This window comes from Vicugna pacos, chromosome 6 (assembly GCF_048564905.1).
Source record: "Vicugna pacos chromosome 6, VicPac4, whole genome shotgun sequence".
Lineage (NCBI taxonomy): Eukaryota > Metazoa > Chordata > Mammalia > Artiodactyla > Camelidae > Vicugna > Vicugna pacos.
In genome coordinates this window covers 91291308-91303666 of record NC_132992.1, presented here as the reverse complement: position 1 = coordinate 91303666, position 12359 = coordinate 91291308, and the positions used below count along the sequence as shown (strand labels likewise).

Genomic DNA, 12359 nt, shown 5'->3' with positions numbered 1-12359 from the left:
GACCCCTCCGGGCCTGGAGCCAACAGCCAGGGGAGCGCTGAGGGCTGCTGGGCCCTTAACCAGGGGAGATTGCTGTGTCCTCCGCACAAAGGCTGGCTGGCAGCCTGGCTTCTGGCCCCACACCCGCTCTGGCCCTGGGGCCGCATGAGCAGCCCTCAGAGGGGACACCTAGCAGTAAAGCAGAGTTAACAGCTGGCCCCTGTGTCTCCTTTTTGGCTATGGCTCTGGCTCTGTCTCTCTTCATTCATTAACTCCTTATCTGCCCATCCCAGGCCTGTGGGGGGACTGGACAAACCGGAACTGAGTGCTCTCTGCTGGGACAAGGACAGGGTGTGGCTGATCACTCAGCTCTGGGCAGTGGTCTGGGTCTGCTGGTGCCCCAGGCAGGCTCCCACCAGCCTCTTCTCTCTCTGGAGTCCGGCAGCCCTCGACCCTCAGCATCCACCGTTAGTGCCCGGATCCCTCTCTTGTCCTCTGATACCCAGGGGGCCAGGCCCACCCAGCCACCAGGTGTGACGGAGGAGGGAGGCGGGGAGGCCCAGACTGCACCTCACTGCTGCAGGCTGAACCAGCCCTGTCCAAACGTTTCCTCTTCCTCTGGCTCCAGATCTGAGCCAGCTGTATCAAAGGCTCTGGTGGGAGCCGGAAAGGTGGATGTGATTCACTGTGACAAGGCCCTGTGCTCTGGAGCCACATGCCTGCTCTCCAGGCCAGGGCCAAGCAGGCTGTGGACCAGGTTAGGCCCATAGGGAGCTCTGTGGCTTCAGGGGACCCTAAAACCTCTAGGAAGACAACCTCTGGGAGTGACTGGAAGTGGCAGAATCAAAATAGGCAAGCTCAGTCCACAGATACTGAGATAAGAACAGATCAGTCCAGCTGTTTTGACGGCTCTGGGCCTGGGAATGCACTTTGGCTCCACCCCCCCCCCCCCCGCCCTTGTCTACCAGGCTAGTCCCCAGGAGACCCCGAGGGCGGGGGGTGGAGCAGCACAGACCACCAGGGGTGCTTATACTGAGAAAAGTCACCTAATCTGCTGAGCCTCAGTTGCTCAACCAGAGAAGCAGGAGGGTGGTGTGGGTTGTTGGGAGGAAGAATGGAACACCCCAAGTACAGACCCGCAGGCCTCCTGGCTCAGGATGGCCCCACTGGCTGGGCCATCCCGGGGTGGCCCAACCCTCTCTCAGGGCCCCTCAGGGCGGCCCTGGCGTGGGTGATGCCCCCGCGGGCCGTCTACTTACCGTCGATGATCTCCTCTTTGACTTTGTGAAGCTCTCGGACCACCTCCTCGAGGATCTCCTGTTGGGAGCAGACCCTCAAAGTGAAGGGACAGGCAGCAGAGGTGGGAAGCTGGCCTGGATGAAGGGTCAGGGCCACCCCCAGCTCCCTCCCCAGCCCTCATCCTCACGCATGTCCCCAAGTCGGGGAAGGGCAGTGTGTGAGTGGGGTAAGGGACACCCCAGCCAGGCCTGCAGCCCCCGACGCCCCAGAGGTAGGCTGGGGGTGCCCAGAAACTTTGTTCTGGCGATGACAGGCAGGGGTCCAATGCTGCAAGTGGCACCCACGCCCCTCCCCAAATGCTGGCTCCTGGATTTCTGGCGGCCACGGGTGGGCCCTATTGGGCCTGCCTGCCCTCGTGGACCTGAGGAGTCCCTAGCCTCTGGCTCCTTCACAGCCTCTCAGGAAAGGACACACACCTGTTTCATCCGGTCCAAATCTAAGGCATCCAGGGCCATGTCATTTACACTTCCTGCTGGCTTCATCCTGGGGAGAGGACGGTAGGGGTGGGCAAGTGGGCGGCAGGGCCTGGCAGGTGTCCCCACGCTGGGGCACTGAGCGCAGGAGGCTGAGCACTGCCTTCTTCCCGACGACCTTCAAGTGCTTCCTGTTTTTACCTCTGGCCACTCTTGTAGCTACTTGAAAAGGACTCTAATGCCCCGTCTCCACCTCAAGAGGGTCTCATGGAAACTGTGACCATATTTTCCAACCCAAGAGTCGGAACCTGGGGTTTTCAAATTGGACAGCGCTCACCCAGAAGCGGCAGTGCGAGCTGACGGCATCACCCCCCGGGAGAGCAGAGGCCGGCAAGCTGCCCCTGGTGTGCGGTCTGTGCTCTCGGCCGGACAGACTCGAGGACAACCAGAAGAGCGGCATGAAACGTGAGACAAAACTGCAAAAACCGTCCAGTAAACACTCATCCTAAAGGCACCCGCTTCTGACCCAAACCCGTGTCCCTGGCGCTGGTGACGGGCTCTGAAACGTCCTTGGATGTGGTCTTGCTCTTCTGAAGGGAAGGTTTCAGTTCTGTGGACTGAGCTGCTTTAGCTTTTGAGCTCAGGGCAGCTGGTTTGAGATGTAATGTCTCTTGCGCGTGAATCCTCCCTGGAAATGCTCGGCAGATGCTCTTCTAACCACCTGGCCTTTGAAAGCAGGACCCTGGTGCTGAGGGCTTTCTGCATCCAGCTTCTCTCTCACACACGTGTCTATAATGGACTGTTACTTCCCCACGAGAAAGAAGGAAATCCTGCCGTCTGTGACAACATGGACATTATGCTCCGTGAAATAAGCTAGACAAAGACAATTTCTGCATGATCTCATTTCTATGTAAAATCTAGAAAAGCCAAACTCATAGAAACAGAGAGCAGACTGGTGGCTGCCAGGGACTGGGGGTGGGGGAAACTGGCAAAGGTGGTCAAAGGGCACACACTTCCAGTAATAGGGTGGATTAGTTCAGGGCTGTACCGTACAGCATGGTGACTAGAGTTGACAATACTCTATTGTACACTTGAAAGTGGCTCAGAATACTTTCTTGAAAGTTCTCACGACACATACCAAAAAAAAAGTGAACTGTGCCCTTACCAACGTGTTCCTTAGCTTACTGTGGTCATCATCGCACAACACGCACACACACCAAGTCACGGTGTCTGACAACCTGAACTTACACAGCATTAGATGTCAACTGCAGCTCAGTAAAGCTGGAAAAACCACTGAATGTTGTGTAAATAAGACTTTTGGCAGTCCAGTGTACAAACCTGGGTTAAAAAAAAGAAAGCACTTTTGTATCCCTCCTGGATGAACTCAATAAAGATGCAAAACATGGTTCTGACCGAGTCCGTAAGTAATTTTGGGTCCTGATGGGGAAAGAGGTCTAGCCTGAGACTCCTGGGTCCATCACACCCATCCTGTAGGTTAAAGTCCCTGTTTCAACAGCAATTTTCTGGGTCACCTGGGCAAACTGCTTCACCTCTCTGGGCCTCAGTTTCCCCATCTGCACACCTGGACGGTCCCCTGACAGGAACCCCGACAGCTCAGTGAGCTCTGTGATGCACCTGTCCCCTCGGGCACCCTCTGTGAGACTACAGCAGAGGTCTGGCTCAGAGCTGGAGACACCTCCTTCCGAGTTGGAACACTGTTTGGACAAGTTCTTGCTCTGTAAGGGATGCCTGGCCACTCAACCCGGCAGCCCATCCTTCCTCCACCAGCGGGATGCAGCCAGCTCTGCTGAGAGCCCAGGTCAGCCTTGGCTGCCTCACCTCCTCCGGGCCCCTGCTTCTGCTCCTGCCCCACCCTGGTCCACCTCTCCCTTCACAGCCAGAGTCAGCTTCCCAAAGTGTGACTCGGTCCTGGCGCCCTGCGCTCGCAGGCTGGGGCCTGCACACAGAACAAAATGCACATGTGTAACCACGCGATGCCTCCCCACCCCGAGTGCGCCGCCCCCCCGCCTGCCCACGTCCTCCCACTTGCTCGCCACAGAGCCTGCTTTCTGCTCCTTGGACTTGCCGGATTAGGTGACAGGCTTGGGCCTTAGCACTTCCCACTCCCTCAGCCTGGAAGGCTGTCCCCATAACCTTCGCAGGGCAGGCTCCCTGCATCCAGGCCAACTCACATGCCACCTCTCAGAGGCTGCCCCAGCCCAGTCCACCACGAAAGCCTCCACACCCCGAGCACCTCGGGATGCACAGCTGTCTTACTGATGGGCCTTTCCAATGGCAAAATGAGCCCCCTGCAGGCAGGGTCCGCAGGACCGAGCTCAGGCCCCCCCCCCCATCCTGGCCCAGACCTCCTCCTGTTGTCCCCCACACCTGTTGTCACCATTCCCGCTGGGCTGGCCGAAGCTCTCTGGTCACCCTGCCTCACTCAGCAAGACCAGGCCTAAATGCTTGCTGCTCTGGAATCAGGACCATTTCTCTTCCATTTGTGATGGGCAATGGAGACATTTTTGCACAGGTTCTAAACACCTGCAAATTCAGGCCACCCTGGCCCATGGTTACTGTGACTGCCTCTCTGCTGAGTGATCTGAGTTTCAAACACCCTATCCTGTTCACACATCGGCTTTTGGTTTGGGAAATATGGTCACATATCTCTGGGGAAAAGTGCCAAGGAAGGAGAGGAGGCAGGGTGCTGGGCCAGTCCCAAGATTTTGAGCTGGGAGATGCTGCCATGGCTAGTGACTACTTCCTGTGTCCAGCTGTTGTCCGCACAGCTGTCCACATGCCCGCCCTGTAAGGGAGGGAGGAACAGACCTCTTTGTGGGGTGGGGGCAGGAGTAGAGGCTCAGAGAGGTCCCCTGGCTCACCCGATGTCACAGTTAGTGAGGCCAGAGCTGGGGTTCACCCCAGCTCCACTTAACTGCCTCTTCGGACAGGCCACCCCCCTCCCCGGACCTCAGGCTCTGTCCACACGACGACAGGAAGGAGCTGGCCTGCAGCATTCTCAGCCCCCCGGCCCTACCTGTCCCCAGGTCTGAACAAAGCACAGACCACCCTTCCCCAGAGCAAACTGTTAGACAGGACACGGGCGGGTGTTAGTCATGGGCAGGGGACAAGGGAGGCCCCACAGATGGGGCTGTTCGGTACCTAGAGTGAGGCTGCGACTGAAGGGGGCTCTTAGCTTCGGGGCTCTTTGCCACAGACGGGGTTCTACGCAATGGAAGGGAACAGACATGTGAGTCGGCACTGCCGCCCACCTGGGCCCACCGACTCGCAGCAGGGGCGTCCCCAGGGCGGCTCACCTGGACAGCAATGAGGACACCGGCTTCTCCGCTGAGCTGCTCCGCTCCCAGGGCTTCCGGCCAGCCTCTGTTGGTTCACGTCATGGACGAAGGGCCTCAGAGCTGGGAGGGCTCCCAGTGGCTCCCACCCCTCAGCCTCCCGGGCAGGAGGCCCCCAGCAGAGCCAGGGCCACCGCCCACTGGCAGGAAGCTCTGCTTTGAGCGAGTTCAAACCTGACTCCTTATTCCAGTCCCGTTTGGCCCAGGCAGCCCTCGCAGGGCTGTGTGTGGCCCTGTTGTCACCCCAAGTCTCCCCGACTCAGGACACAAGTTCCTGTTCCCTCAACCTGGTTAATCTTGACTTGTGGCCTGGTTTTGACTCCTCTCACCATGGTTGGGTCTTTCCTTGGAATGTAAGCTAACTGGTCGGGGAACCTCTTAACGTGACTTCTAGAGGTGACCTGTGACTCCAGCCATGGGCTGAGCAGGACAGAGGAAGCCCTTACCCTGGACACTCGCAGGGCAGCCCAAGGTCCACACCTGCTTTTGGGGGCCAGGCCCCTGTGACCCCACGTGCACCTGCTGTCCCCTGACCCCTTGGCTTTTCCCCACTCACTGCAGCTGGCTCTTTCCCAACCTGGGCTTGAAAGCTGACCTGTCTTTCCTTTTACTTTTTTAAGTTAAGTGGTATTAAACTGTATTTCATTTTACTTCAAGAGGTTTCTTGAACTAAATTCACTGACTTTGCAGGATGAGCAAAGAGACAGAAGGAAAAGTCCCTGGGGCAGCAAGGGACTGACCACCCTGAGTGGAGCCTGGAGACTCCGCAGGCTGACTGCAAGTCTGAGGCGGGTCTCAGATGCCACTGGGCCTGCAGTGCAGGCACGAGAGGTGGGACCGCGTCCACGCTCCAGGCATGTGGCCTTGAGCCAACCACCTAACCACACTGAGCTTCAGCCTCCCAAACTGGAAACACCTAACCCCTCCGTTGGGACGTGAGGTGCTCATGCAGTCATTCACCAAGAATGACAGTGGCACCGCCTGAGAAGGAGAGGACACGGACCACAGACCCTCAAGGGAGGCAGACACGCCAACACAGAGCGTCTGGACTTGAGGCTTGTGCAGGGCGGAGCCATGCCCCAGGGAGACAGCAGGCAGCTGGCAAGAGCCTCCCTCCACTGGCGGGGGGCCCACTTCCTCTCTGTCCCACTGTCTCCTTGCCAGGTGCCCACGAGCACAGGCCTGGCTCACAGCAGACCCTGAACAAATGTTTGCTGAATGACCAATCCTGTTGGCTTCTTCTCACCATAGAGCCTCAAGGCACGCTTTTTTTTTCCCTTCCCGTGGGGGCTTTCTGCTGCAGACCAGAGAAACTGCTAGACAAATTCTAAAAGAGCTGCAACACTTAAGGCACTCGTCTAACTACACTCCATGTCCTAGAGCTCAGACTGGGGGAGTTCCCCTTATTTCACACACCTCATCTGCCTGACTTCTCAGGGAGCAAGGCTCACTGTGATCACCAAAACGTCCATCACAGCCGGCACTCTGCCGGGAGACACAGATGCGACATTCACACAGCCCTCTTCAGAGCACTGGCCCAGAGCAGGGAACCTGAGCCCTGGGCGCGATCCCCGCCACACCTCTCGGGTGGCGCTGGCAGGCCGCTGGGAAGAGGGTTGGACAGGGTGGTCTTCCCTCCAGCACATCCCACTCCCTCCCGGGTTCAGTGAGTCAGCCTGGCTCCTCCGGGGGATGCAGGGGCTTCTGTGGAAGAGGGCAGGGTGCCCCCATGAGGGTGGCCTCTGCTCACCCATGAAGTGAGGTGGTGGGACCAGACGGCCTAGCTGTAAGCGCCCCTCCTGCTCTAAGACCTGGGCCTGGCGCGGGCAGGCTGGCGCCCTTACCTGAGGAGTTAGGGGGCTGGCTGGCTGCTCGGGTCCCTGGAGATGGAGAAGTGCTCGGCTCTTCCTGAAACGAAGAGAAAGGCTCTGCCGTTGGCCTCTTTAGGAAGGCTGGCTGGGCAGGGCACCTCTGGGCCAGGTCATCTAGAAAACCTCAGTTTTCCAAATTATCTAATGAACATGTATCACTTTCATAATCACTGAAACAATGAAATGATTAACAGATGAAAACCGCAGGAGGTGGCGGGGAGTTGGTTACCGCGCGGAGGCCAGGAAAGAGGAAGGCGGGAGGAGACAGGCCCCCACGGCGCAGGGCAGACTTCCTTTACAGCCCGAAGCCAGCCCTCCCATCACTGAGCCCCCGTGGGCCTGGCCGGCTTCTCACGAGCACAGGGGACGCGGCCTGGGCCCCGGGGGCAGGGGCACTTCACGAGGTGCTTCTGCCCCTTGTCCTCTGTGACCCTTCCGCAGCCCTGGGAGGAACCAGGCGGGACCCACCTAAGGGGCCTCCCCTCTCTGGGCCTGGCTCACGCCGCCAATGGCTGCTATGAGGACCAGACGTCGGGGGTGACCCCAGAGGGTGCTATGCAGGGCACTGGCTGCATGGCTGGGGCTCCGAGAATCGAGTTCAGGTCAGCCCTGGGGGATCAAGGCTGGGCACGGGCAGAGCCTGAGGCCTAGACCCCTGACTGTGTAAGGCCCCATGCACAGGTCACTTTTCTCCACAGCAGAGAGGAGGGAGGGCAAAGGACTCCACAGTGTTCTAAAGGTTATCTTCAACCCAACCAGCCCCCAAGTTCAACGATATTGTTGCCAGAGTGAGTTCTAACACCTAGGTTTGTCTTCACAACCCCTCTGCTAAGAGCCCCGAAGTCACCCCACTGCCCGTGGGAAGCAGGCCTGACCAGTGGGCCGGGTGGAACCTCGAGCCTCCGGGCACTTAGTGCCACCCGCCTGCCTTTGTGCCCTGGTGTCCTCCAGACATGCCCGCTCTTGGCGCCTGTGCCCTGCACGCTCCATAATTCTCACACCTCAGGGCAAACTCGCTTCTCTTGGGAGCTCTCGGCACGGCTCCGCGTCTTCCCCCTCCACTCCCAAGGCCCTGCTGCTTCCTCTGTCTCTGCTCTCAGCACTTCTGTCCACAGCCGGCTTATTGTGTCCTCCCTCAATGACAGAGGCCATGTCCTACCCACCCTGAAGCCCTGGTGCACACAGGGCCTGGCCCACAACGGGGCTCTCCGAAGCTGGCACACACGTGTCTGCCCTGCCTGGGGCCTAAGTGTGCGGTGATGCTCATGATGGCGGTGAGTGACTCAGTAGTAATACAAGCTGGTATTTACTGTGCACAGGCATTTTAGAAAGGTTTTATACTGTTAAGAAAACAGCACTTATTAAGTTTATAATAATTCCTCCATTTTTACTACACAAAGCACAGACAACTGCTACATGGAACTCTGGACCAGGGAGAGACAGCGGACCTGACGAGACTGAACTTGGGTAATTCTGACTAAACCCAAGAACCGCCTTCTGTCGCTGCCCATGTCACATTCCTTGTCAACTCTCTGCTTCTATTTGGTCCATCTGAGGTTTGGAGTCAGGGCTCTCGGACTCCTACTGCCACCTCCAGGGCCAGGACTCGGGGCTCAGTGCTCCACGCAGGAGGTCCCCAGCACTCACCCCTGTCTAACGTGAGCCTGTGAGAGCCAGGACCTTGACTGCTCACCCCTGGTCCCCACACCGAGAGCAGACCTAGCACCTACCAGGAACCACTGCCCAGTGTATGTGGGGGTGAACAAATGAACTGTGGGAGTCGCTGGTCCAGGGGCACAGGAACGTGCTGGGGCGTGGCTCTCGGGACAAGCCTCCTGAGGCCTCCCATTTGAAGTGAAAGCCGAATAAATGAAACTATGTAAATCAACACACGTGCAGGGAGACCAAGACCCAAAGGAAACAGGCGAGAATGGAAGCATTAGCGGCGAAATTAGAGTAACTGAAGAATCGGAAAATGTTTTCAGTATCATCCTATTATTATTTCAAAAGTAATCAGTAAGAATCCTCCCACAGAAAGGGACGCTACGCCTCGGCCGCAAGCCGGGAAGAGGCCCCGCAGCGCCCCCGGCACCTCTGTTCTGTGGGTCGCAGCCCCGGGGAGCCCTGCGCCTGCCCGTCTCTGCCGGCCCGGTGCCCCGTGGGCGTGGTTTGCACGCCGTGGAACTGGTCCTTGGAGCAGCAACGTCATTGCCCATGGCCAGCAAGTGGCAGAGCCCCCGCCCGAGACTCCACGTGTGGGGCTCTTTCCTTTTTTAGACGTCGCTTTCCATTAGTTGTAAACCTAGCAGTGCTCAGAAGAGGATCTGGACAATACTAAAAAGGCTCAAAAAGGAAAGCCCGCTCCAGCACCTCTGCCCAGCCGCACCCCCTCGGCCGCGTGGGGCCGTCCTGGGCCTGCTTCGGGGAGCGCTGCTCCGGGGGTGGGCAGCGGTCTCCCGGCCGCGCGTGGGACCGAGGCAAACAGAGCTCACAGTGATCAGCAGGCTTCTTACCAAAGGAAGAAAGAGAGGGGGTGAGAGGAAGAGAACCCCTCTCTCGGAGCTGAAGGGCCCTGGGTCCCTGGGATCTGAGACCCTCTTCCTGGAGCCCGGGGCGTGGGGAGGCTAGTCTGGGGGCTTGGGGTGGGGCCGTGACACGCCAGCAGCCATTTAGGAAGGGCAGTGTGGACTCAGAAGCGCTGAAGCTTCAGGTGGAAACCAGGCCACAGCCTTTGGAGATCTATGATCACCCCGGGCTCCCGGGCAGACAGGCCTGTGCAGTTTCAGAAATTCATGGGTAGCTGGTTGGATGAACTCTGTACTCTGTGCAAGGCATGGGGACAGTGGAATACACAGGCCCGGTCCCCACAGGGCTCATGATCTGGCAGGAAAGAGCGAGTACGAACAAGCAAAAATGTGTGTGCTCAGGGCCGAGGGGAAGCATGGTGGGGAGAGGGGGGCCCAGGGATCAAGTAGTGGGAGCCTAGCCTAGCCTAGGGGGCTGCGAGGGAGGTGTGTGCAGAGGATTGCAGGCTGAGCAGGAGTTAGCTGGGGCGCTGAGGGGACCACAGGTGCCCAGGCATGGGGATCGGAGGGAGGGAAAATCTCCGGCAGGGCTGGAGCCCAGGGTCAGCCTCGCCCTGCTGACAGGGGAGGTGGGGCAGTGCGCGCACGCTGGTGCCTGGAGGTTGTGCATCTTCTGTCTCCTTCTGCCCTGAGATGCAACCTGTACACCATTTGTAGTTTAGGTCTAAACTCGGCCATTTCAGTAAGAGTCTATTTTTACAGGGAAAGTTTAACATGGAGGAAAAGAGAAATCACTGCCCTAAGTGGAGGCGGGCAGACTAGGTTGTGGGAAGCCCGCTAGGGACAAGAGCCGGAGTCCAGGGCTCCTCCGCCCAGCTCACCTGCAGCTCTCACTGGAGTTGATGGATGCGAGCGGAGTCTTCTCAGTACAGAACTGGAAAATAACAGCCGCCCTGGTTTTCTAGCAATGCTCCCTACAGTGAGCTCACTCTCCGAACCCCGAATCCCTTGAGGAGGCTGAGATCTGTCTGTGGGGCCCTTCTGGGCTCCCCAGCCTCCGGGCCTTTCCCTCAAGGCACCTCTGGGCCAGATCTTCCTCTGCCTCTTACTGGATTCCCTGGTGAGACAGTGGGCTCCCAGCAGAGCAGCGTCTGCCAGATGCTCAGTGAGCAGGGCCTGCCCCACCATGCAGGGAGGATGGACGTGAGAACCACAGGCCTTCTGTCCCCCCTGTCCTCCTACAAGTCACCTGGTGAAGCATCTATCACATGTATGTCCAGCCTGGTGCACCACAGTCCACCCTGGGCCAGGCCTGGTCTGGGGCCAAGGGGCCTTCCTGGTCTGCTCACGCCAGCGAGTGGGCGAGCAGTGGGCTTTGCTTACCGTTTGGCTTTCGTCTTCCTTTTTATCAGCTGGCTTGTCTGTTTGGGAGGCTGCTTTTCTCCTAACACAAAGGAGGAAGAAGACACAATCAGCTCCTGGGGGTTTCCAACTGGCCGACACCTCTCTGGTAGACACAGCTTGGTCCTCAGAGGCTTTTTCTGACAGGTGGGGCCTGGCTCCGCTTTGTGTGAAGCAGGCAACTTGTCCAAGCACCCATCTGGCCTGTGGCAATGCCCGGGGGAGTGTCCAGGCCTTCTGTGCTGCTCCCAGGACCCCGGATACAGAGCTGGTCTGGGCTGAGAGGTGGGGGGTTGAGGGCTTCCTATCTCTGCTTATGGCACCTGAGGGGTCAGGGAAGTTGGTCTGCACCCTGTCCAGGTTGCTGGGAGGCTAGGTGGCAGTGGTTCTCCCAGGCCTGGCCACAAGGGGCAGGAGAGCTGTCCTGTCATAGGTCAGGCTCTGGGGGCATCCTGTCTACAGGCCAACTGGCTTGGGGAAGCGGCCCTATGGCCTTGTGGGAGGCGGGATGGAACCATTTTCCATTATCCTAAAGTTCCTCCTACCCTTGGGCTCAGCAGCCACACCCTCCCCAATCTGGACGCAGGAAGAGCTGCACATGCTCAGAAAGACCCCAACAGACGCCCTCTGAGCCCATCAGGCACCGCCCCCCCGCCCCATGGCTGACTTCCTTTCTCATTCGCTCTGAAAACTCACTCTTCCTTTCTGGCTTCGGTGGTTGCTACGTGTGGCTAATTCCCAAATCTGCACAAGGAGGCCCTTCTTACTCTCCAAAGATACGGCTTTGGAGAACTTCAGTTTGGTGGAGCCACCCAAACACAACCCTCAGAGCTCACAAGGTGAGCTGTCGCTCAGGTGGGAAGCTGGCCTGATGGTGGCAGGGTGAGGGCCACCAGCCAGCTGTCACCTGCTGGGGGACCAGCCCACACCCCAGCCCCCTTGGCCACAGGGGCCTCCTTCTTCAGTCTTCTCATCCCGGGAAGGACAGGGCTACCCACCTACCACTCCCCTCCAAAGCCTAGGAATCATCACCAGGCTCTCCCTCACGTGAGACAAGAGAACCTGGTCAGTCCTCTCTCCTCACTGTTTCCAATCTGTCTGCCCGTCTTCCCTTCCAACGCTGCGTGCAAGCACCACCGGCTCCTCCCTGGACTGCCACTGCCACTGTGCCTGTGACACCTCTTCCTACCCAGAGCCAGCCTTTAATCTCAAAACCATACAGCTGACCAGGCCTTCAGTCCTGTGAAGAGCCACTGTGTGGAACATGTGTGGAAGCGCTTGGCGTGGAGCGACTGCCAGCGACACGATTCCCTTGGGCTCTGCCGCTGGAGAAAGGGCTCGGCCGCGCTCTCGAGGGAGGAGGCAGGAACTCGAAAGGAACTTCGTTCAAAGAAACAGCTTGTGAGGGCAGTCTCCTGTTGGGTCCACCCAGCATCCTTCATCGAGATGGGTTTCCAAGAGCAAAGCGACTGATCCTTGCGGGGCTGTGCAATGCGCTTGTTCTTCGGGCTCCTG

At 58.6% G+C, this 12359-nt stretch overlaps 1 protein-coding gene and 1 non-coding gene across 9 annotated transcripts in view; both read right to left on the bottom strand.

Annotated features, from left to right (window-relative positions):
- Window positions 1-12359, bottom strand: part of EVL (Enah/Vasp-like) — a 134383-nt gene that overhangs the window by 983 nt on the left and 121041 nt on the right. For 6 of the 8 annotated variants that reach the window (XM_072963701.1, XM_072963703.1, XM_015243348.3 and 3 more), the window contains exons 8-13: window positions 10827-10887; window positions 6892-6955; window positions 5009-5075; window positions 4854-4916; window positions 1695-1761; window positions 1239-1296 (exon numbers count right to left, since the gene is read on the bottom strand). In XM_072963701.1, coding sequence (XP_072819802.1) covers window positions 1239-1296; window positions 1695-1761; window positions 4854-4916; window positions 5009-5075; window positions 6892-6955; window positions 10827-10887 — 380 coding nt within the window. The remainder of the gene's footprint in view (window positions 1-1238; window positions 1297-1694; window positions 1762-4853; window positions 4917-5008; window positions 5076-6891; window positions 6956-10826; window positions 10888-12359) is intronic. The other 2 variants (XM_031679395.2, XM_015243350.3) reach the window with 1 other exon arrangement.
- LOC116281138 (U7 small nuclear RNA) lies at window positions 6333-6394 on the bottom strand. Its single transcript, XR_004190586.1, has one exon. It is a non-coding gene; the product is annotated as a U7 small nuclear RNA (small nuclear RNA).